The 26,973-nt window shown below is 38.1% G+C and overlaps 1 protein-coding gene across 12 annotated transcripts in view; it reads right to left on the reverse strand.

Moving 5' to 3' along the window:
- The window catches only part of LOC5564681 (afadin), a 331,635-nt gene that overhangs the window by 147,010 nt on the left and 157,652 nt on the right, over nucleotides 1–26,973 (reverse strand). Inside the window, exon 1 of one of the 12 annotated variants that reach the window (XM_021837300.1) lies at nucleotides 14,950–15,863. The exons of the other annotated variants lie outside the window; for them this stretch is intronic. Within the exon in view, the coding sequence (XP_021692992.1) occupies nucleotides 14,950–14,971 (22 nt within the window). The 5' untranslated portion in view covers nucleotides 14,972–15,863. Of the gene's footprint in view, nucleotides 1–14,949; nucleotides 15,864–26,973 lie in introns of those variants that run through there. 12 annotated transcript variants of the gene reach the window in all.

Genomic DNA, 26,973 nt, shown 5'->3' on the forward strand with positions numbered 1-26,973 from the left:
ATTTTGTCTTGAGCGCGGCATACATGCAACTTTCTCAACCCCGTTTTATCCACAACAGAATGGATTGGCAGAAAGCTGCATGAAATTGGTGAACAAGGCAATGAGTGCTGCCTCAGCTAACGGAGCTAGCTATAGAGACGAACTGAGCGCGGCAGTTCACGCTTACAACGCCGCTGCGCACTCTGTAACGGGAGTACCTCCAGAAGAGGTCATGACGGGGCGGAAAATTAGGCGTGGACTACCTCTGATACGTCGTGGAAAGGCTACCTTTGATGATAACCTGCTAAACGCCAAAGACATGAAATCAAAAATTGAGGCGAAACAGCGAGAAGACGCTAAACGAGGAGCTCGTCAGTGTCGTATTAAGCCAGGGGACAAGGTTGTCGTGGAGCGCCAGATCCGAGCCAAAGCCGAGTCACGTTTTGATCCTCGGAAATATACGGTAATAGAAGAACGCAACGGAACCCTTGTTTTGAGCGACGAAGACGGCCAGTTATTGAAGCGACATGTGACGCAGACTAAGAAAGTCTACGATTGGAGAGACGCAGTAAAAGCTGTTCCTACAAACCATACCGTTTCAGAGCAGGAAGCTCAATCGACTCCACAAGCGGAAAACCCACAATCTGGTGCTATTGATCGCCCGACCCGCGTGAAAAGAATACCGGAGTATCTGAAAAATTACGTAAGTGTTGTAGAAGAGGACATATGCTAAGGCAGTATTGACTTGAATTGATTTTTTTCCATTAACAACTGAATTAAAATAAATAAAAACATGAAAACGATTATTTTTTTTTCATTCCCGGGTTTCCATTTTTTCGGAGGAGGGGTGATGTGTGGGTTTATGAATATAGTTCTCTGCATCATAAACGAACCGACAATATCCTACTTCATATAAACACCTTGACCGTTCATGCACAGCCCTATTCAACTCTACAATATGCAATCGGCCAGTCACTCAACCCTGCATCAGCTCACCCGATCGCACAACACGAAGCATCCACCTCTTTCGTATTCAGGCAGTGGCAGAGGTAAGACGTGTGTCCCGCTATCCCGGACAAGTTCGGAGGCAAAATGGCTGGAGTCTGGCAGCGAAACCCGCACAGTCTCCAGACTGTGACAGTAATGGATTTCCACGAAGCGATAGCGCTCTAAATCTTTCAATTGAATTTTATGTTCCCCCTTCAGACGCTGATTTGCAGTGTACTTATCAGTCTTACATTCTGATGTCAAAACTATGTTTTTTTTAAGCGACCAACACGAACGAAATGGCTTCACATGAATCATCCCCAATTTGGACCCACATTCGATGCAAACAACCATGAAAAGCAACAATTTGTCTACGTCAAATTGAACTACTTCAACGAAAGAAGGCATCCATCCCACGACGACGGCGAAAATAAACGGGAAACTAGGTTGCCTGTCGCTCGCTGAAAAAGATTGCCGCCAACATAATCTGGCATATACAATACTTCTTAAAGAGATCCTAGTAGCATTTCTAGTACGAGGAACACAGCAGCGAGCGATGACGACAATTGATGGAGTTTTTACTCGGAAGAGACAAGCGTCTCGTTTCGTATGCAAATATCTTAAAGCAAAAACAAGAAAATTGCTGAGACGAAGTTGTTTGGACTAAAAATTGAGATAAATCGTTCAACTTTGAACCAGATAAAAAATTACCCAGGATTAATTTTTCACCGTTATACAAGCCAGCCGTTGAATGCTTAGATTCGCTACAAACCAAGGTTTGTCCCGCAATATAGGTGTTTCCGGTTGTTTTGGTTATTTCGGTGACAAATTAGGACCTAAGTGGTTATTTACATATAACAGTTTTAAATGAGGCACATGCTCGAAATATCGATAACAATTAATTGCAAACCTTTCAAAATTAAATCTGCTATCCGAGCAGGATTGTTTTTCATTTCAGAACTGGAACTTTACAGTTTAATATGTTATGCATGGCTTCTTCATTTCAAATCCACGTCAACTTCCGGAACATCGCGACAAATGTATTCAAACAGAAGCCATCATCCAATTTAGTTATTTCACTGAAAAGTCTGACAAAACTCAAACACCGCTATACAATTAGGTTAAACAAATTTATTAACAGCGTAGAAAAATACGAGTTAGCGGTGATGGTTGTGTAAGCACAAACTTTGCTGCATTGTCTTTTAACCGCAGTTGTGTGTGTGCTACCCAGAACAGTAGGTTACAGATGAGCAGAAGTTTTTGTCTGTTTAATTTTAAATGCTAAATTTTAACAAATTCTTTTCAGATAGAAGATATTGAGATAAAACTTTCTTGGTAGCATTTTAATTGTAAAAATGGGAGATGCACTGCTAATATTCATAAATATACATATAAATAGTTTCTACTGTCCTTAATTCGAGAAGTTCGCCGTAAAATTACCAAATGATCTTATGCATTTTTGTTTTCACATTGGTTGCAACTGAAAATAGTTTCAAAGTTTTCAAAAGCATTTGAAACCATATTAGCTATTGACAGATTCACTGCACAAGCTTCCTTCCAGTTTTATTCCGCCCTCAAACGTCCCCATCCATCTAAGCATGGTGTCAGTTCTAGGAAAAGAGTAGCATCGCAAAATTGTGTCACCGTCAAAAGCACCGAAAAAAACACCCTTTCGCACCAGGCAAACAATTCTCCGAAGTTCGCACCGACTCGATAGATGTTTAAACTCCGAAAAACAACACACCACCCACCGAGCGACACCCATCACGGAAAACGCAAAGCAACACGTGCAGATTTAGTGGCAATATATTGCGAACCACCCACAGTTCGTGGATCGCAGTTGGGGCTTGGGTCGTCGAGTTATCGACGATGATGATGGTTTGCAATCGGTCGGAACACAGTGGTCTAGATTTAATAAATCATGGCAAACATTACGCATTCTTCAAATTTTACAAGGTTTGATCATAAGCAATGTTGAGGAACATGTTTTAGGGCTGCAGATCCTATGAATGACCTTTGTTAGCCGAGTGGTTAAAGTCCGCGGCTACAAAATCAAACCCATGCTAAAGGTTTCTGCATTCGATTCCCGGTCGGTCCAGGATCTTTTCGTAATTGGAATTTCCTTGACTTCCTTGGGCATAGAGTATCATCGTACCTGTCATACGATATACGAATGCGAAAATGACAACTTTGGCAAAGAAAGCTCCCAGTTAATAACTGTGGAAGTGCTCATTGAACACCAAGCTGAGAAGCAGGCTCTGTCCCAGTGAGAACGTTTATGCCAATAAGAAGAAGAAGAAGAAGGGTTTAAACATGTACTTAACTAGGTATCTGATACTGTATATGGATGTTTGACTTCGTTTTTCAGCTAATAACATGATTGAAAATTGGATTTTTACCAGCTTTTAAGAAAACAAGATCTCTTTGCGGCACGCCGAGGGCGGTACGCGTTTTCCTCTCATTATTCAATACAAAATAGCACATTGAACAGTAGTAGTTTAGGTAGGTAGTGCAATATGGGTTCGGAGCGCATAAAGTCGAAGAAAGAATAGCAGTGCGGTCAACACGGTTTGTTTACGATACCGGCACGCTTCTTTTGTTCGCCTCTCTTTATTGATGTGGGTGCAACGCAAATGGGTTATTTTCTATCAGAGCTATCGGAATGCTGCTGAGGTATAGTGAAATGTCAAAGAATCTCGTGAAAAAAAAAAAAACGATTTTTTCCAATGTGCACTACATTTTCTATACTGAGTTTGACAACGATAGACGACGGCGTCGATGGTCTTGTGGATTCATGAGCATGATAGTGGATGACCATAAAATTCATAGTTACTACCAAAAATATCCAAAACGGCAAATAGATTCAATGAATGGGCCTTGCGATCAGTTAGTCATTCTCAATAGGCTAGGAGAAGTGGATGAACAAGGATGAATCTGTCATTCAAATACTTGTCAAATTTCATACAAAATCTACTTTTCCTCAGCGATAAGTTCATCCCTCATTCATGCTAGGTGAACCACGTCCCCTAGCCTATGCACATATTTCGAGCTCTCAAAATTTGAAAATCAATAACTGCAACGGCTATGATCCTTGGTGCTAGGCCCTGCAAGCCAACCGTAAAAACACATCAGCAAAGGAACGTCAACGAGAGAATACGGACCGGAACAATCGGCAAAGACCACAGCGACGAAAAAGGACTAGCGATTGGAAACTCGGTACGTGGAACTGCAAATCTCTCAACTTCATTGGAAGTACTCGCATACTCTCCGATGTACTGAAAACCCGCGGTTTCGACATCGTAGCGCTGCAGGAGGTGTGCTGGACAGGAGCATTGGTGCGAACGTTTAGAGGTAATCATACCATCTACCAGAGCTGCGGCAACACACGCGAGCTGGGAACAGCTTTCATAGTGATGGGTGATATGCAAAGGCGCGTGATCGGGTGGTGGCCAATCAATGAACGAATGTGCAAGTTAAGAATCAAAGGCCGATTCTTTAACTTCAGCATAATCAACGTGCATAGCCCACATTCCGGAAGCACTGATGATGACAAGGACGCATTTTACGCGCAGCTCGAACACGAGTACGACCGCTGCCCAAGCCACGACGTCAAGATCATCATAGGAGATTTTAACGCTCAGGTTGGCCAAGAGGAGGAGTTCAAACCGACGATTGGAAAGTTCAGCGCCCACCGGCTGACGAACGAGAACGGCCTACGACTGATAGATTTTGCCGCCTCCAAGAATATGGCCATTCGTAGCACCTATTTCCAGCACAGCCTCCCGTATCGGTATACCTGGAGATCACCTCAGCAGACAGAATCGCAAATCGACCACGTTTTGATCGATGGACAGCACTTCTCTGACATAACCGACGTCAGAACCTATCGTGGCGCTAACATTGACTCCGACCACTACCTGGTGATGGTGAAACTGCGCCCAAAACTATCCGTCATCAATGATGTACGGTACCGACGCCCGCTCCGGTACAATCTCGAGCGGCTGAAACAACCAGATGTCGCCAATGCATACGCGCAGCATCTTGAGGCAGCGTTGCCGGATGAGGGCGAGCTCAATAGGGCCTCTCTTGAGGACTGCTGGAGGACAGTCAAAGCAGCCATTAACAACGCTGCCGAAAGCATTGTCGGATATGTGGAACGGAGCTCAAGAAACGATTGGTTCGACGAGGAGTGCCAGGAGGTTTTAGAGGAGAAGAATGCAGCGCGGGCTGCAATGCTGCAGCATGGTACGCGGCAAAACGTGGAACGAGGACTACCGGAGGAGTGGAAGCAAGGCGTTATATGCCCTATCTACAAAAAGGGCGACAAACTGGAGTGTGAAAATTTATCGTGCAATCACCATCCTTAACGCCGCCTACAAAGTGCTATCCCAGATTCTCTTCCGTCGTCTATCACCTATAGCAAACGAGTTCGTGGAAAGTTATCAAGCAGGTTTCATCGACGGCCGCTCGACAACGGACCAGATCTTTTCCGTGCGGCAAATCCTCCAGAAATGCCGTGAGTACCAGGTCCCTACGCACCATTTGTTCATCGATTTCAAGGCGGCATACGATAGTGTCGACCGCGTAGAGCTATGGAAAATCATGGACGAGAACAGCTTTCCCGGGAAGCTCACAAGATTGATCAGAGCAACGATGGACGGTGTGCAAAACTGCGTGAAGATCTTGGTCGAACACTCCAGTTCGTTCGAGTCTCGGCGGGGACTACGACAGGGCGATGGACTTTCGTGCCTATTGTTCAATATTGCGCTTGAAGGTGTTATGCGGAGAGCCGGACTTAACAGTCGAGGCACGATTTTCACGAGATCCGGACAATTTGTTTGCTTCGCGGACGACATGGATATTATTGGGAGAAAATTTGAAACGGTGGCAGATTTGTTCACCCGCCTAAAACGCGAAGCAACAAGAGTCGGGCTAATGGTGAATGCGTCGAAAACAAAGTACATGCTGGTTGGCGGAACTGAGCGCGACAAGACCCGCCTAGGAAGCAGTGTTACGATAGACGGAGATACCTTCAAGGTGGTGGACGAGTTCGTCTACCTCGGATCCTTGTTGACGGCTGACAACAATGTTAGTCGGGAAATACGAAGGCGCATCATCAGTGGAAGTCGTGCCTACTATGGGCTCCAGAAGAAACTGCGGCCAAGAAAGATTCACCCCCGCACCAAATGTACGATGTACAAAACGCTTATAAGACCGGTAGTCCTCTATGGGCATGAGGCGTGGACTATGCTCGAGGAGGACTTGCAAGCTCTTGGGGTTTTCGAGCGTCGAGTGCTAAGGACGATCTTTGGCGGCGTACAGGAGAACGGCGTGTGGCGGCGAAGGATGAACCACGAGCTCGCTCAACTCTACGACGAACCCAGTATCGCGAAGGTAGCTAAAGCTGGAAGGATACGCTGGGCAGGGCATGTTGCAAGAATGCCGGACAACAACCCTGTAAAGATGGTGTTCGCTACGAATCCGGTCGGAACAAGAAGGCGTGGGGCGCAGCGAGCTAGGTGGATTGACCAGGTGCACCAGGACCTGGAGAGCGTGGGTCACAGTCGAGGATGGAGAGAAGCGGCCATGAACCGAGTGAATTGGCGAATTATTGTTGGCGAGGCTTTATCAAGATAATTGATGTAAAGCCAAATAAGTAAGTAAGTAAGCTATGTCCTTACGATCATCGAGGATGACAAGACATCCATTGCCACTAGAGACCTGGTAAATTTTTGCATCTTCATGACTGTCATGAAAGGATGCAAGGTACTGGGAGTTAACCTTCCAGTCGTCGCGTGGTTGACCACCGTCAGAACTACCACGCTGCTGTTGTGATCGAAAAACGAAGTTTTTTCACCAGTGTTGTACAAAATATAACAGCGCGACGACTGCAGTGTTAAATTTGATTGGCGATTCGATCCACGATATATGGACGCATATTTGATCACCGCACTACCCAAATTCTACGCTTAACAACTTCTTCTTCTTTTTCTGTTTGGCATTACGTCCCACTGGACCAGAGAGTGTTCTGTAAGCTCTTCCACAGTTATTAACTAACAGCTTTCTTTGCATTTTGACTATTTTTGCATACATATATTGTGTGGCAAGCACGAAAATACTCTATATCATGGGAAGAAAACTTTCAACCCGAAAAGATCCTCGACCGGAGGAGTTCAAATTTCGAACCCACGAACCCAGCTGGTCTTCTTTGAAGCCCAGTCAGCCAAGGTTCGCATGTCAAATGCAAACAGCAATATCATGTTGACATATATTGGGGAAACCCGAACACAAATTTTCTCAGGAATTGACTGGGGAAGGTTTTATGAACGTGGTACAGGATTCTTAAACGTTGCACTCTGGGATAAGCTATGATGCTCGTTTTGCCCCCATTCCCTGGAAAAACTTGTTTTATTTTGGAGTATATTTTCCATGAATTTCATAATTCCTAATCCTAAATATATTGCATAAAGCATAATTATTAACCATACATTTTGTACAAATTTCATAAGAACTTGTTACTGCAAGCTATATTTATATATTTATTTTTTTACCTGTTTCAGATTTTTTTTCAATAAAAAACTCGTTAAAAATTAAAAACAGAACTTTTTTTTTTTCAAAAATATTCCATTGTACATTTGACCCCATATATCCCTAATGTTCGAGGATCGTGTCGTATCGACGTACCCCTCGGTGAAACATAGACCATCAATGGTGATGAATGAAGGGCAACGGAAGGCCGATGACGAAACGATTCGTAACGCGCACCCAATTACCGAAGTTTCAGTATAGAATACGTCGGCATAAGGCTTGGACGGAGCCGAGAAAATGGAATGTGAATCCCGATTCAAAACCCCAAATATATGTAGTTAGTTTTAGTTAAATACATGTTGTAATTTGTGCGCAATAAATGTGTTAAATGTGTAATGGACTGCAATAACTGTGAAGGTGTTAATTTGATAAGTTAAGTGGATAAAACTCCAAGAAAACCCATCCAGAATCGGTCATCTGACCGCCCAATATAATTGCCGGACGTCCACTTCAACCACCTAAGGAGTCGCTTAATGTAACTATCCAAAATACAGTCCACTCGGGAGAAAGGTAAGGACCAGCTTCCAAACACCTAAATTTCCATCTTTCAATTTTACACAAAACAACACAAAAATCTAACTTTTCCAGAGAATCGGGGCAAAACGGGCTCCATAGCTTGTCCCAGAGCTGTTCCACGTTCATGAAACCATCACCAACCTGTTTTTGAGAAATTTTACTTTCGAACGAGATATAAACTTATTTTTAATCTTGCTTTTGTAAAAATTATTTTGGGTTCGGATTCCCCCAATGTGTAGTGTCATGAACTGTAATGGTCATAACTGCTGTCCTTACAAAGAATTTCGTTTGGAATATTTTGCTGACATTTGTTCGGAGATTTTTATAAGACTTTTTGAAGGATTTCTCTTGAAATTTTCTCACAATTTTTTTTCGAATTACCATCAAAAACTTCTTTGAAAATTTTATTTCGATTACTAGCATAAAATTCTGAAAGGACTTAATCAAGAAGTATCTCTAGGAATACTTTTATATTTCTAAAGAGAATTCTTCTAAAAAAAAAACTTCCAGTTATTAGAATTATTTTTCGTTTTCAATTTTGTTCAGCATCTATATCAGAATATTTTTCATTGTCACATTCTTCCAAAGAAACCCTCGAGTTTTTTTTATAAGTTTTTATTGCACTTGATTGATAGCAATTCTGCCAAAGTTTTTTATATGTTACACTTCAACTTGTTTTAGATATTAAATGCTGAGTCTTACTACAAGTGGCCGAAAGACCAGAAAGGCCTAATAGACAAATGGCAGACTAAACAGACTAAATGGCAGAAAATAAAGGTCTGCAACAAAAAGGTCTTCTCAACATGTTTTAAATTGACTGCACTTTTAAATCAACTTGATGAAATTGCCTTCATTTGATCCTTGAATGTAAAAATTAGCCTTTTGAATTTTGTTAGCGTGCCTTGGCCCAAGGCTAGGCCCTTTTGGTTTTCAACGAATAAGCAAGAGAGTGATTGGCCTCTCATCATACTTAGGGCAATGACAGTTTGCGTAGTTTTCCGCAAACCCTCTTGATGGAAAAAGATCTGATCAGAGTTTGGATTTGGATTCGAAAAAGCCGATCGAACCATATTCAGAGAGTGTAACAGTTCGTGGCACATCGCAATCGGAGAGCCCTATGAATGTTAATATCCACTCTCTCTCGTTTGGTACGTGACGAGAGAGCGTTCAGGAGCAGCAACTATCACAGATCACGGGTGATTTATGTTTTGCATAAAATTGGTAATACCTTTCATATGTTCTTGTAATGCAACCTTAAACAATTTAGTTATAATCTATTGGATCATCAAACATCCCTTTGCTTGTAAACATAGCACTGAAAATGGAGAATATTCGCCTCTTGATCAATATGAGAGTGTGTCTGAGAATTTTACAAGTGGTGACACACAATGATCGGCATCAAACAGTGGGTGGTGTGTATCTGTTTTTGTTTTCCTTCGTGGCTCGTTATCTTCTACGAACAATAAAAGTCATGCGTGTTATGTGAATGCAAACGGATAAGTGGGAAAAAATATGGCTCGTGTATTTGTGGTCGTTAAATTTTGCAAAACCTGGATCCGATTATTGGCCGTATTTAGGACCAATGAAAGATTTGTAAAAAAAACACTGATTGGCCGTTTTGAAAATCGAGTTCATAGCGGTAAGTTTTATGATTCTTTTGTTAAAGTCTGTACAGTTTATTGGGTGTTGGGAGATGCGGTATCTAAACCCGATTTGTTTACAAATTGATTATTAGCCCTCTGGAATTGTTACGCAAGATTTGTCCAAATGTCGTTCACTATTTGTCTTGAGATGCGTGTGAAGATCTTTCTCCTTAGTCAACATTCAATGAAATTTTCACGGAAATTCAAGAGAAACACCTCAACATGTTTGCGAACATTTTCTAGAAATTTGTCTATATCTTGATTTTTTTAGAATAAGGTACCGCGGGGCAAGTGGGTAAATGGGGTAAGTGAAAATAATTGGTATATTTTACTGAATATGTGAATTAACGTTTTAAACTCATGCGTAAACCTCCGAGGCCATGCAGAACATTACGATAGGTAAGAGAATCCTGAGATTTTTCAACCATTATTGCATTATATAGCGAAAGATTGTTAACCTGTTAAATATAACTCCGTAACAAGTTGGCGGCGTGCAATCTTATTTTAATATTTTCAGCGGAAAAAAGTTGCGGAAAATAATTTTCTGTACCACTTATAAGTTGTCCCCTCTGACAGTTTTGAACTGCAATGAAAAAAGTTTTAGAATTAATTCGACATAGAACTAAAAATAACTAAATTAAAACACCGTCAATTTTCCAATCACGTGGGGCAAGTGAAAAGTTTCTCATTAGAGATTAAATTTGTGTTTTCTCTTTAGGTAGCTATGAGTATATAAGGTGCGCAATTATCATAGAATAGCTGAACGTGCTGATAATTCAAGAAACACTATACTCAAAGCGTTAAAAGCTATTATCATGGCATTTCTCTAAATAAAGGTTGCCAAATATTATGATATTAATATGTGTACTTCGGACATTAAAAGATTAAAAGTAAGACGTTGATTGAAAAGTTCCAATATAAGAGAACGCATGGAAATCTCGTGGAATGTCTATGTAAAGCTAGTTCAAAACATAAAAATTGGGGTATTGGTCTACCCACATAAGAAAGTTTCAAAATACTTTGGCAAAATACTAGGAGTCCGTTTGATTTCTCACGAAGAGTTATCCGACGTCAAATCCGATTTTATTAAAAAAACAAATAATGAGCGGTGAAAATTCTACAGAGCAGAAAAGCAATTGCTGTCCCATGATGTAAGAACTATCATTGAAAATGTTGCAGTTATAATGTTATCGAATCATTTCACCTAACATAACTGAACAGAAGAAACTTCAAGTAACAAGAATAAAATGTTCTTTGTTTACATGTTATTTATGTTATTGTTCATTGGGACGCCTTAATAAATGTTAAAGGTAATAGGAATCGTGAATATAACTGTTAGTTTTTGAAATTATTGCTCAAAACGATAAACTTGTGAGGCAAGTGAAAAGTAAAGAGACGTTTTTCAAAAACTTGTTCTGTACTTTTTTATTCAAGTTAACATAAGAATCAATTTCAGCATACTGCTTATACTTGGTGGAAGTTAAGCTAAAAAATATACAGGACCACATTTGTTTTAATTTAAAGTCTCTAGAATTTGAAGAATCCCACCTATGCGAAATACATTACCCACTTGCCCCACGGTACCTTATCTCTCAGAACTTCCTCTCTGAATTGTTTTATATTTTCTACATAGATTTTTCAGAAATGTTTTCAAAAGTTTCTTAAAAAAACTTTGCTTTAAATTTCTTTAAAAAGTGTTTATCCTAAAGCATATCCTCTGCTTATTTTTTTTTAGAAGCTAGTAAAGTTATTTCTCTTTGAATTTGATAAGAGCTATTTTCAATATCTCTAACGCTGATATCCCTAAAAATTCCAAGTGAAATTTATGCAGGGAGATCTGTTCAAAATCTTTTTGAAAAGTGTTATAGCCATGATGTAATGGAAGAATTCATTAAAGACACATTTGCATTCAAAACAACTTCAGGGATTCCCGTTTCTGGTTTGTCTTTCTAAACATTTCTCCAAAAGTTTACGAAGAATTCTCGCTTAACATGACCGAAGGACCTATGTACAAATGATAGATTCTCTTCTCTCTCGCTCTCTCTCGATTATAACAGTAGAATACTAAAGCTTTTGGGAAGTTTTTCACTGTATAACGAAAGGCAATTTCATTGACTAGAATATCATACAAAATACGCAACAGAAAAGGTTAATGTGACTCAGTTATTGATTAAAGAGAACGTAATAGGTCCTTTAGAAACGTTGCGCGAGAATTTTTGTCAGTTTACTGTTTCTATTGCATTCTTTTTCAAAGATTTAGTAATTTACCCTGAAGTATATTCATAAAAATCTTTTGAAGTACAGGGTTGTTTTCAGGATTTTCCCGCCAGGGATTAAATTCTCAGAAAATTGAAAGTATCTCTCACATATCACTCACTGTAACATTCATGGTCCACAGCACATCATGACAGTCTGTTTATCATCTACTGCTACAGCTTCGATTGTATCGGGTGATAACAGTGCATGATAAAACCTATCTAAACAAGCTCCAAACCTGGGGCACTGGGTGAAGGTCGTTAGGCCGAAATAACATTTGATCATTTACTCTTGTTTCAAAAAGCTAACACATTCATCAGTTTTTTTTTTCCTTTTTTAATCCAAGGATGTTCTTTCTAGTTATATTCCACAATGAATATTGTGCTTTTCTAGGTACTGCAAATTATCCTGATCTAACAAGTAACAATCCATTCGACCTGAAAATTACGTTTCATTAGATTTACCATTTTCGGCCTAACGACCCTTTCGGCCTAACGAGCCTTTCGGCCTAATGGGATAGAACCCATTTACATCTGTTTCAAAAAGCTAACACATTCATAACTTTTTTTTTCCTTTTTTAATCCAAGACTGTTCTTTCTAGTTATATTTCACAATGAATATTGTGCTTTTCTCGGTACTGCAAATTATCCTGATCTAACAAGTAACAATCCATTCGACCAGAGAATTCATTCGGCGGCTTTTAGGTAATGCAAATTGTTCTATCCCCGTTAGTTACCCATTCGACATTACGTTTCATTAGATTTACCATATTCGGCCAAATGACCCTTTAAGCATAACGACCCTTTTGGCCCAACGGCATTTGGCTTAATGGGATAGAACCGTATTTGAGTAGTTTGATATCAAATGAATCTTGATGTTAAATCAATCAAAAAATATTCTTAATGGTAAAGTTTTGGAGAAAACTCATATGGCCAAATAGAGAACCATTATAGCCATAACTGGTACACTTTTCCTATTCATTGTTTGGCTTAGAATAACTTGTGTAGCTTTTATGTTATATCACCCTTTTTAGATCTAGTCAGCTTTTACGTATCAAACAGATAGAAACTTGATATCGGAAGACAAATTTAAATTAAATAACAACTGAAATGAAGAAATATTTCACCTAGGTGGTATCCAAATTCAAGGCTTAATGTATGGTAGATCAGTATTTCAACCAACAAGGCCGCGTAACAAGAAACATAGACCAGTCAAATACAATAGCCGAAGAAATTGAATGAAAATAATAAATGGGCTTTTCTCGCCCAGGAACAGGGATCGGTTCCCACCTCCGAGATAGTTCTTATGACGTAAAAAGGTTATAGTGACGACCTCAAAACTCATTTATTAAGATAGAAAAAAGGAGTAACACAGCAAAAAATAAATTGTAACTTATATAGCTAGAAATTACGTCAGCCGATTTTTCCATTTTTTTTTTTGCTGTGTAGCTACAAACGTGTTTTAAAATCTGATAGAACATGTAATTTTTCTTTCTTTGGTGGAACCATTGACTTAAGCTTGATTATCTTCATCTAGTTGTGAATGAATAAAGAATTATTTTCCAATATTTGGAAAAAATTAAAATCCTAGCTTTGCAAGTGCTAGGAGTAAATTTCAACCTTCCAGTCGTCACGCGGTTCGATACCGTCAGAACCACCACACTGCTGTTATGAACGAAAAGCGAGCTTTTTTCACTAGTGTTGAACAAAATACAACAGCGCGGCGACTGAAGTGTTAAATAAACATATATTATTGCGGGATTGGAAGAACAGAAAGATCAATACGCAAAACTTTAGGAAATTTGTTTTGGAAATTATAATTGAGATCCCTCATGGATTGTTACCTGGAAATCTCACAAAAAATCTTTTGAACTTCCTCTCGAATTTCACAATCTCTACGTAAATTATGAGAAAAAAAATATTTTTATAAATACATCCTTTAAAATATTCGGGGGTATGCACAGTAAACTTCCTGGGAGTACGTCGAAGGGATTTCTCAACTACCTCTACAACTACTTCCAGGGAGCTAACTGTACATACCTCCGAAAATCAAAAAAAATGCGTTCATAAAAAAAAAAAAAAACAAAATTTTTCCCATAATTTCGTCATGATTTTGTTTTGAATAGTTTATTTTCTTCAATTATTCTTCCAGGATTTTTTTCAAACAATTCGTCAGTATTATTATCTTTAGTTCATTCGGAATTTTTTCTGGAATACCTCCTGGATTATATCCTTTTTTTCATAAGTACAACAATTTGTCCAAAAATAACATCAGAAACTGATCAGTTGTTCTACGCATTTGAGCTGGAATGTATCTTATATATTTTCCAGTTATTTCAACCGGAATCATTTAAGTAGGGGTTTCACAAATTCCGACATGGAATGTTCTATCATTTCTACCAGAAATAGGTACAACCAATATTTTTTCACCTTAAAAAATTAAAACGAATATTTTTCGGAATTATACACAGTAACTACTCTTGAGACTTTTCAAGGATTATCCACTGATTCATTCTCACAAAATTAAACTTTTAAATGTTTTAATACACTTCGATATATCCAACCGATTTTTGATCTAAGTTAAAATTTAAGATCAATTTAAAGGCTTTCAATTTTTTTGTAAGGGGAGACATATCCGTTGAAAATATCAAATTATAGATAAAAAACTTTTCATATTTGATCTTCTCTTAACTAAATCTATTGTCATTGTTGATTAGCATTTATATTTTAAAACTTCATCAAGAAAGTCGCTATCATATTTTGGTTAGCTCAAACTCATAAACGTAAAATGATTCAAAATTACAATGTGATGGTGAACAGTAGATCACGGTTTCGCATTCTACTGTCGAAAGCATATCGAAAAAACTGTCTGGGTCCAAAACCTTTCAAAGCACTGCACTTTGTCATCCTTTTATTTCATAATGAAAACATTAAACAAGACATAATGCATTCCTCTAAAAAACAACATCAAATAAACTTACGTCGGATCCCCCAGTCCATCATAGTGTCGCGAATTTGTTGGTCGACCGCATGAGCGATCTACTGCAACCTGGAACCGACTTGGAGCTCCCTCCCCTACTTCTGCCTTCTCGCAAGACAACACTTCTATTCCTCCGATTTCCCAAAAACTTTGCTCCAAATTCACTCGGATCGATTCACTTCGCTTGCATCTTCGCACCTTCACTCAATATCACCCCCTCTTCTGGGCTAACTTCTTACCCTATGGCACAGCACATTTCATCTGTTTCAATCGCCTGACGATGGTGCACATCGGGGCTTCTTCTCGGAATTAAATTTAGCGTAAACAACAACTTAACTCTTCACGGCACAACACTTTCTTTTGGTCCCACAGAGACGGCGTCGGCGGCACTTTCACAGAACTTGAGTTCAAAAGGCTGCTGAAAAGGATACGATGGGACTCGATTCACTAAATCATTCTGTGGCGTCCCACAAACCAGAAAATCCCGTATAAACACCAAATCCCATTGGAAACTGGGGGAGTCAGATACCGTCAAGGTACAGAAATAGTAGAATCCAAGAGTACTATCTGGAAGTTGGTTGAATTCACTAAGCTTGGATATTACAGAAGTCGTCGAACATCAAGTCCATGTCCAAAATTCCGAAACAGTACGGAAATCTTATCACAGCGGTAACAGTAGCAACAGGACGAGAAAGCATAAGCACATAAATCACTGCTGGGGCGGACTTCTTGGGAAAGACATCGCACCAGTCAGTCGTTCGTAGACAGGTAAACAATCGTTTCTTCTGTGGTCTACCGCCTCCAAGCGAAACTCCTAATCGTTGTTTAATGACAAACCTAAACCGCTTCGACCGAGTCAGAAGAAGGGTCCTCCTCTGCTGGTGACGACTTTTGCGACCGAAATCAGTGAGCTGACTGACTCTGATGGGCTGACTAACTGGCTGACTGGCGAGCAGCAAGCAGCGAGAGCGCACATGGCTATTTGGAGCAATTTGTAATACATACTACAGAATGTCGGTGGTACCCGAGCAGAACGAGGATGCAAATTGAGATCAAAATTTTATGTGAATTGCTACTGTTAATTTGGATTGATTAAATCTTTTATCGATATAGAATGAATATAGAATATTTTTTGTACTTAGCAAACAAGACAATATTGGACAGTTAATGATATTTTGCTGATGGATTCAGGTTTCAACGAACAATATTCAATGGAATAAGGAAAGACAAACAATCCCAATGGACTGCATTTTTTGAAGTTGTAACAAGACTTGCGGCTCCGTCAAGCCTTTCAGCACTTGAGCCTTTAAATAAACTAATTAAAAAACACATTTGAATAAATTTTAACATTTTGCTATTATTTTAACGTCATCTTTTTATATTACAGGGCTGGTAGCGACTGAGTAACCTAGAAATAGGTATCGTGAAACGGTGTAACTTTGATAGCTTTGTGGAAGAAAATCTGATTATTTTGAGTAATCTGCATTCTGTACTAAAGATTTGTGATTCATATTTATAAACAAGTTCTGATATCTTAGTTGTCTATTGTCGTAGGAAGATTCCATAGCAATTCGGTTTGAATGGACCTATATTTTATCATGTAATCGAAAATCAATTTTTGATTTTAGGGTACACGGTGCTCCCCTGACTGTTATTATCAGTAAAAAAATCTCCACAAAGTTGTGCTCACCTGTCGTTTTCTATAGCTATGCTGTATGCCTGGACAAAATTTAAAAAAAAATCGTAGAGCCCGTTTTGAAGTTACTCTCTTTTGACAATATAAGTCTTAAAATTCCAAGGAAATCAGGGCTATTTCATTGGCCGTGATTATCAGATGAAATATACCATCAATATTTTATTCAAAGTTTGTTTATTTGATTATTTGTAACTTCTGACCGAAGTTTTGAATGAGAAGATGGACGAACTTTCGAGTTACGCCCTTCTGGAGATGTAATAGTTAAAACACTTAATTCAAATAGATTATTAATCTATCTATATAAATAAAAATGGAATGGCGTGTGTACGTCACGAAATGGCTAACGAGCGGGTTAACGGATTTGAACGGTTTTGTTCGTCAAAGGTTCTGACATGTTTATGACGATACCAGGATATTCATCGGGAAAGTAGGAAAAACGTGCGTGAACGAAACTGTCGTTTTGTATGGGACCATCCATGGCGTTTTTCAACAACCTACTTAATTGCAAGACGAAGTTTGCCGAGACCACTAGTTTCAAACAGATTAATTATACATTATTATACAGTTAAGCATGCTCGAACGCGCTACATAAGTCGCAATTAACTGATTTTTTACAGGCTCAAACGCTATAAGACATTACGGCCTTTTCAATCAACTTTTACCCAACTAATTAGTTTAAATCAGACTCAATTTCAACTGCTTTGTAAAGTTTCGACTACGAACATCATGTGAGAACTAAATTAGACACAGTGACCAGCTTTAAGCCTTGGGTATTTTTTCAGTTATGCATGTGACCTCCTTAGAACCGGCCAAAGAACCGGTCATTTTTTTTCTTCTAAACTGACGAAATTTGGAAACTTCATCATTTCCAAAAGCTAACTCATGGTCATGGAGAATAATTAGAAGGCCAATTAGATGGCAAGTTAAGTGACTTAGTTGTAAACCAATTTAATTCACAATATAAGAAAATTTCGTCAGAATAAGATTTATATCAATCAAAAAAGTTGGGTAAAACTTAATTGAAAAAAGGTTGGAATTATTTATACCCGACTTAAATAACCCGAAACAACTTCGAACCATTGGACATTTCCAAAATTACATTGATGATCCATAAACTAGACATCCAGACGATTTCATTCGAACTGAAATAAAGGCAATCCGTCAAGGATTGCCGAAATGGCAGAGATTTAAACTTTTTGTCATTTACTGGGCGGACACGGGTTAACGTTATATGGAAATTCTTGACGTTGATTACAAAAATGGTTCTAATTTGTAAGAATGCTTTTCACTTAGAAATTGAAGACCGTAATCAAAGTTCTACAATAACTTGGTTGTCAAGGAAAGTGACGAACTCTTTAAATCTGCATCAAATAGTGATTGTAGAACAGATTGTTTGTAAGCGTTTCATTAACCTTTACCTCCCCGACCTCCGACAAGGCATTTTCGAATAGCTGCCACTTCATCAAATTTCATTCGATTTCCTTAAAACCACCTTCAGTGTACTTTAAAAAGGTACAAGTTATTTGATATAAATGGACCCGTGTTGTGCAGGGGCTACGGCGGAGCCAAATATGAGAAAGGTTATTATTTTTTTATCAATTTCAATTACAACGCCGTAGTTTTAATGTAAAACGAATCAAAATGGTTGATTGTTCTTTCAAATTCACGATATGTTTTGCACATAAAAAGTAAATGTGCCCAAAAATGTCCTGTCGAAACCTGTGTCAGGTGTTCTGGAGTGACCACATTTGTTTATACTAAGTTTATTTTTCATTTTTTGACAAGTTCACTCGAATTCATGGAGATCTCCGACATGGTTCCGAATTCTGCATTGTCCATTTATATCAAATAATTTGTAACACTCGAATTCATGGAGATCGTCGACATGGTTCCGAATACTGCATTGTCCATTTATATCAAATAATTTGTAACTTTTTAAAGTACACTGAGGGTTATATGAAAAAAATCGAATGGAAATTGATGAAATGACAGCTATTTGGAAATGCCTCGTCGAAGGGTTGGAAACGTAAAGGTTAATAAAAAAAATCTCATCAATTTTTATATTCGAATACAAAACCTCAAATGTTCTTGATCCCAAAAAGTCTAGTTTTGGTTATCTGATTAACAGAAATTATAATATTTCGTTCAGTAAGTTGTAGGTTCCGCACTATCAAAGTTATCGAAGATACCCCATTTTAACGCTTTTTAGAGACCTTATGCCTGAAAAATAGATTGAACAAAAAAAAACAAAAAACCACACATGAACCAATAAAACAAAAAGTAATAAAATTTGCAAGCCAAAAACCAGAAAAGTTTCATGAGGATTCTTTAGAGAATATGACCAAATATTTCTTTTAAAATTGTTCATCGTGAAAGTTCGACGAGTTTCACTGTTTAATACCTCATTAAGTGCATCTTTTACGAACTTCCTTTGGGATTTTCTCTAAGGATTTCATACAAGAAACTTTTCTAAGGAAAACTCCAGAGATTCCACCAGGAATTGCTTCAAAGATCCGTGCAGAAAATCCAGTGATTCTTTCTTCAGTTTTTCAAGGATTTTCCCTTTTTCGTTTAGGACACTTTAAAAAATTCAACCAGTAGTGGCGCTTAAGTCTAGGCTAATAAGAGCCAGAACACTGGGAGAAAATTACGGTGTTCCAACCCCTGGACCATCGGATAACCATGAAGTGCAAATAATTATTCTTAGCAATACCACTCCCAACGGTCATAACCCGGTCGTATTACTCGCTTATGGTGAATCCTAGACTATCACTCACCCACCCACCCATCCACATCCTTGATATATATGAGGGCATCGGTGAGTCGCTGGCCTCTTGTAGATATCATATCATCATCATCCTTTCCTATCCCAGTAACGGGGAGAAGATGGGCGTGACATGCAATGGAAGTTCTCATGTCTTCTCAACTCTGAACTTTGATTGGATGGCTATTCACTCCAAAATAGCCCTCCATAAGCAATCAGAATAAGATTGAGAAAGCAAAAATATGAAAGCTCTCAGTATGCAACCTACGAATTGCTCCATTACTACGCAACGCAACGCAACTTTAAAAATTCAACAGTTATTTCTTCGGAGATACCTACCTCTAGAAATATCTGTAAGGATACATTGATGATTTGCTCAAGATATACCTCCTATGATTCTTTTGAAATGTTTTTGAAAAAATTCTCAAGGAAGTACACACTGAATTTATCTATGAAGTCTTGAAAGATGTCTCCAACGGCTCTTACAGAAATTTTTCAAGACAGTCCTAACTCAAGTAGCACATTTTGTAAGTGAGACAGATTAACCATTATATGACCAGATCTAGTCATACATTAGTTGATATGCGTTACTCCGGAAGTCTTCAGAAATTAATCCAGTGATTATTTCTTCAGTTTTCCTAGGATTTCCTCTTTTTCGTTGAGGACTCCTTAAAAATGCCTCCAGGAATTTCTTTAAGGACACATTCAGAAATTACTCCAGGGCTTCTTCCAAACATTCGTTCAGCAATTCCTTCTACCAGCCTACCAGGAATAGTAAAGGAAATTTTTCAGAAATAATTGGAGAAAATCTTTAAAAAAATGTAGGATGTTGCTCAAAGAAATCCTAAAATTATCTCTGATGAAACACTTTAAATTTTTCTGATGAAACCCTACTTGTATCTCTGAAAAAAACATTTGGTCTCTTTTCAGATGGATTTCATTGAAAAATTGCAAAGATGATTATGAAAAAACAAGAAAACGAATCCCCGTATAACATCCTGCATATCCTGCATGATTTTCCTTCTGCATGACCAATTCCTTAAAAAACATCGTACGAATTCCCTGAAGAAATTTCTGAAGGATTGCTTAAGTATCTGCTGGTCTAAAATCTGGTGAATACTCCATAACTTGATAAATAATTCGAAAAATATTTGGAAAAACCCAAAACACAATTCATGTATTAAATGCGAAAAAAAATTTGAAGTAACTACCTGACGAATCCCTTGTCGAATTAGTTGAGTTCTTGGAAGAGCCCTCAATAGATTTTCTGGAGTCAAATATGGTGAAAGTCTTTGGACAAGCCATGGATAAATTCTTGATGGAAGAAAAATCGACGTAGGATTTCCTAAATAAACTTTTGAGGATTAAAAAGCACCATAAGCGAATATCATAAAAAACTGTGACAAAAAACCTTTCTAGAAATCTTCGGAGAAATCGATTCAAATAAGTAAAAAATCTCCTGATAAAATCCTGGGATGGCCCTAAGAAAATTTTTCAGAGTGATCCCTATGGAAAACAGGTTAAAGTTAGCAGCATTGGCATGGCCAAAAGTTTCCAGGAACAAATTTTATAAAAATTTCATCAAGATTTTGACAAATCGCTGGACGAATTTCTGGGAGATGTGAGGGTGAAATTTCTGGAATGATTCGTGGAAGTATCCTTTGAAAATTTTCTGAAGAGATCAATTTGGAATCACTAGAAGAATTTCTGAGCTTTTCCTCGAGAAATTTGAGAAGAAATTCCCAAAGAAAAATGTAGATTAGTCGCGTGAGAGTTTCTTGAAGTTTTTCCGGGAGCCTCTAAAACTTCACACCAGAATTCACTGTAAGTAGAAACCAGTTTGGTTAAAAAAGACCTTTCAATGAAAATACAGATTTTTTAAAGACTTAAATTGCATTGAAACATGGGCCAAGTTTCTAAAATTAGACCTGCTACCAGGAATGGGCTGCGGCTCAAATCTTTTTCGGTGCTACACGCGCTGCTGTGAGACGCATCAAATATTCCACTTGAATTCATTTCACTTATATGTGACTGTCAAATCGATGATCATTATTTATTAACACCTTATGTTTTTGACTTTACCGAATATATTAAGATCCACACCTATAAGTTTTTGCAGAGCACCTTTTAAGCTTGTGCGCCTTCAAAGAACACCTTGCTGAAATATTCCTAGAGTGGAATTCTGTGCTGGCACGAAAGAGATTGAATGAGTAGAGATTGTGCTTCGCTTTGTGCCGCACAAATCCAAATTGTCTCCTGCACCTTACTTTGAGTGTACTCACACAGAATGGGAGACGCACAATTAATTTCGTAGTGGCACGCATGCATCTGGCACTTCACTGAGTTTTCAGACATTCCCTGTCTGCTACCAGCCCTGATATTACAATTTCCGAATTCTGATCACTTTCAGACATTCACTTCTACTCGGGTTGCCATCAACAGGAGTGCTATCGCTGTTGGACATAGTCTCCATCGCTATCCCCAACGCGAAAGAGAATTTTCCGAATGTGAGTTTGTGTGCAAGAGAGTGAGAGGACACGTGGAGAACGAGAGCATCGGAAAATGTATCCACATTTCCCACATTGTTTCCTATGGGAGCCAAAACGGAAGCAGCGGAGCTGGGAGTGAGTTGCTCCATGATGTCACCAACCTCTATCCTCCTATCTCCCTCCTCTAGAGGTTCAAACGAGTGTCGCGAAGGAAATAATGTTTGCATACGCAACGGCAACGTACGGGCATGTTTCCGATGCAATTGTGTAATTGAGACAACTATTCTCTGACGATGACGACGACGAGCGCGTCGAAAGGAAGCGTAATTAGGATACAATTTCTTTGGTGATAATGGGCGCCTCTCGTGATGTTGGGAAACGTGGAATAGTGGGGAGAGGTGTTGAAAACATGATGAAACTATGTGTGAACTGTATCATACATTGGTGAGATTCGTTCGGTGCCCCTTATTGCAAGACAATTCGAGGCTTGATTTTACTCTGAGACGAGACTCGCGAAGACGGTCTTCTTTTTCTGTGTTTGCTGAGTTTTTTTCTTATTCCACTTTGTGTTTATACCAATTATGCGCAAGCCGTTCAAACCCTCATATGAACCTCGCAGCAAAAAATGATTGAGTTTGCATCACATCGAATCATAAATAGCCGTTTGAATGAAATTACATGCCGTTTGGTAGCAGTCATTAGCAATAATTAATCTTCTGCTTAGATTTATCAGCAACTTTGGAAAAAACTGTTCCGCCGACCGAGGTTTTTAATAACAGTTTACTTTGAACACAATACTTTTCACTTTTTCAGCCATAAAAACGGTTGGCTGCATTTGACGTTTCGTGAGAGGGGAATCTGGGCTGCATATGACGTTGATATTTTTCCTCTTCGCGAGTCTCTCTCAGATTTTACTAATTGTTATTTCTTTAGTTACTCTCGAACGGTCCTCCATGTGAACGTGTGGAATGCACAACCGAACCTTCTATTCTACTGCTATTCATACTGCTTTTTCTATTCATATAACTACTCATATTCCTATTCCTATTACCACTCCTATTCCTATTCCTATCCTGATTTGGAAGAAGTGAGAACTAAAAAATCAAAAATATTGAAGCTGGCGATGAGGGAATTTTTTCAACCTCGTAAAAAACTTCCAAAGAGTAGCTTATAAGTCTTGGTTGATATATTTAACAAATGTTTTCAGTTGGTTTATTTTCTTGACAAATGGAAAAATGCTAAGGTTGTATGTACCAATTTTAAAACCAGTCAAAAATCCTGCAAAATCTTCCAGCTATCGTCCAATCAGCTTGCTTTTCTTTATCAGTAAACTTTTTGAAAAGGTCATTTTGAACAGAAAATCAAAGAAAATTTTTGCCAATGAACAGTTCGGATTCCGACATGGACATTCGACCACTCATCAACTTTTACGTAAATCAAATTTGATTCGTTCCAACAAATTTAAATTTAAATTTTTATTCTACTGGTCTTGCGCTTCTAAACATAGAAAAAACATTCGACAGTGTTTGGCATGAAGGTTTGATTGTCTAATTAAAGAACTTTAATTTTCCAACATACACCGTTAGAATAATTCAAAGTTATCTGTCGAATCGTACACTTCAGGTTAATTATCAAAACTCTAAGTCTCAAAGACTTCCTACAAGTGCTGGTGTTCCTCAAGGCAGCATTTTGGGGCCAATATTATACAATATTTTCACATCTGACTTACCTGAGTTACCTTAGGGTTGTCAAAAATCTTTGTTTGCGGATGACACCGGCCTCTTTGCCAAAAGACGAAGCCTGTGTGTCATCTGTAGTAAATTGCAAAATAGTTTAGATGTTTTTTCTTCATACTTGCAAAAATATAAGCTTTCTCCTAACGCTTCCAAAACTCAACTAATAATATTTCCCCATAAACCAAAAGCTCTTCATTTGAAACCTTCAAGTAAACATGTTGTTACAATGCACAGTGGTCCAGGAATCAGTTTTACGCGGAAAGATGAATTTTGAGCTTTAGAATGAAACATTAGACAAAAACGGTCTTCTACAAAGTTGTTTGTATTAGTAAGGTCCTTTGTTTGGTGTTATTGAAAATTAGGGTGGACCACATTTTCATAGAAATTGTGTAACTAACTTTCTTATTTGTAGAAATTATACTATACATGCTTCAGCAAAGTTGCAGACCATTCAATTTCAAGCAACTTTGCCAAAAAAAGTTTTTTTTATATCTCTTAAATTGACCGATTTAGAGCTATTTTCCTACGGTGACATAGGGTGGTCCGAACAAAATTGGTTTTCTGGCTCTAGAGTTTTCAATTCAAATTTCTCATCAAAGTAGTCTATGAAACACTTTTAGAGCTTGGAAAAATGCGTAGTTTGGTGAGTGAAGAAACCCGTTATCTCTTTCCGTATGGGAGTTATTGTTGTTTTTCTCTCAAAAACATGCCTATTTTGATTGTGAATATTTTTGATTGGGGCAAACGTAAAAAATATCTTTTGACGGCATTCAAAAGACAAAATAAAATTGTAAATTATATCAAAAAATTACAAATGTGTTATTTTTGTAACTCTAATAAAATGCCCTTAAAAACAAATGATTTTAAGCAGAAAAACTTTAATAACTTTTGAACTAAAAAAGATATCATCAATCTTTTTGCATGAAAATTTGCGTTTTGTTAAGTTCTAAAAGTCGTTTATAGACCGCTTTGACGAGAAATCTGAAATAAGAAAGATAGGGCTTTAAAACTATTTTGAAGATTTTCATAGTATGTATTTCTTTATTATTTTGCATTTTGAGCATGAAAATAAAATTTTAGACAAAAATGATCTTCTACAAAATTGTTTATAAAAATTTAGGCTTTCATACTGAGTCATTCAAAACTAGGGTGGTCCACAATTTCACACAAATCATATAATCAACTTTTTTATTTGCAAAAATACTGGTATATACTCTTAGGCAAAGCGGTAGAACTTGGAATTTTGACCAACTTTACCAAAAAAAGTTTTTCTGTAGCTCAAAATTTGACCAATCTAGAGCATTTTTTCCTAATCATCAAAGGGTGGTCCAACAAAAATCAATTTTTCAATTCTAGTGTTTTTAATATTAGTTTCTCGTCAAAGTCATCTATGAACGACTTTTAGAACTTAACAAAACGCAAATTTTCATGCAAAAATATTGCTGATATCTATTTTAATTCAAAAGTTATTAAAGTTTTTGTGATAAAAAATATTTGATTTTCAAGGTGTTTTATTAGAGTTACAAAAATAACACATTTGTAATTTTTTGATATAATTTACAATTTTATTTTGTCTTTTGAATGCCGTCAAAAGATATTTTTTATGTTTGCCCCAATCAGAAATATTCACAATCGAAGAAGCATGTTTTTGAGAGAAAAACAATAATAACTCCCAAACGGAAAGAGATAGCGAGTTTCTTCACTCACCAAACTACGCATTTTTCAAAGCTCTAAAAGTGTTTCATAGACTACTTTGATGAGAAATTTGAATTGAAAACTCTAGAGCCAGAAAACCAATTTTGTTCGGACCACCCTATGTCACCGTAGTAAAATAGCTCTAAATCGGTCAATTTAAGAGATATAAAAAAACTTTTTTTGGCAAAGTTGCTTGAAATTGAATGGTCTACAACTTTGCTGAAGCATGTATAGTATAATTTCTACAAATAAGAAAGTTAGTTACACAATTTCTATGAAGATGTGGTCCACCCTAATTTTAAATAACACCAAACAAAGGACCTTACTAATACAAACAACTTTGTAGAAGACCGTTTTTGTCTAATGTTTCATTCTAAAGCTCAAAATGCATCTTTCCGCGTAAAACTGATTCCTGGACCATAGTGCAATGAGACAGGTTCCAATAAATTGGTCAGATGAAGTTAAATATCTAGTGCTCAAGCTAGATAAGGAATTAACTTTCAAAAATCACATTGAGGACATTCAACCCAAATGTATTAAATATGTAAAATGTCTATCCCGTTTTTAATAGAAAATAAAAACCTTGTCTTAAGAACAAGCTTTGGATATTATAACAAATTTTCAGGCCAGCCATGTATGTATGCTGTACCAATATGAACTAGCTGTTGTAATATCAGGAAGAAAGCTCTGCAGAGGATTCAAAATAAAATTGTGAAGTAATTTGAAGTTTATTTGAACTTTATTTTAATACTGATGCGTAACATAGTACATCCAATGTTGAAAATTGAAAAAAAACACACTTTTCCCCTGCTGATTGCCCAATCAAACGCGACGATCGCTCCCTCGCCAATATGTACTCTCTCCCTCTTGTTCCACTTTAAAAACCTTATCTCAAAGTACACAATTAATGAAACAGCCTTCATCAAAAGGGATGACGAATTTGCCTGCCGCTAGACAAGATAGCATTCCTAAAGCCTGTCCCTCTTCTCTGCTTATGACACACTTCAGATGGTCGTCATCACATCGCACACCTTCGCCAACACGCGACCTTATCGATTTGGTGTCGCGGTCGGTGGTGTAAAATCCCTAGCAGGGCGCCAACTGCTTGAAGCCACCCCAGCCTTATCAACATGTCGATCAATTGAGTTGTTGTGATCCTATATTCGGTCACCATCATCGAAGAACACTTCTGCTCGTGGGTCGTTTAAATATCCTTTCATTCTCGCTTTCAAAAGAGGGTGGAGGATCAAATAGTGCTAGTTGCTTCATCCCGCACTTTGTTTTCTTAACACACAGCAAAAACACTGCTCGGTGCACACAAAAGTCACGTTTTGCAATTACCACCCACTCCCGGTGGGACTCCCAACGGAACCACGTCAACGGAGTAGAAAGATAGCGAACTGCAAGAGCAAAACCTGCTGAATGCGAAAGCAGCTCGCAGGAAACGCAAACATCGAATGCACATACGTACGCGAATCCGATTCCGGCGCGTCCGGTTGCGTTGGAAAATGAAACCGTTCTGCCGGAACTCGGCGGCAAACGAATTGGGGAGATGCTTCTCATCCTCAGGTTGTTGATGAGAGTTGATTCGGGGAGAGTGAGTACACACTGGACTCTCTGGAGTACTGGATCCAGCTGCGTTTCG

The sequence above is a fragment of the Aedes aegypti genome, chromosome 1, assembly GCF_002204515.2.
Source record: "Aedes aegypti strain LVP_AGWG chromosome 1, AaegL5.0 Primary Assembly, whole genome shotgun sequence".
Taxonomy (NCBI): Eukaryota; Metazoa; Arthropoda; class Insecta; order Diptera; family Culicidae; genus Aedes; species Aedes aegypti.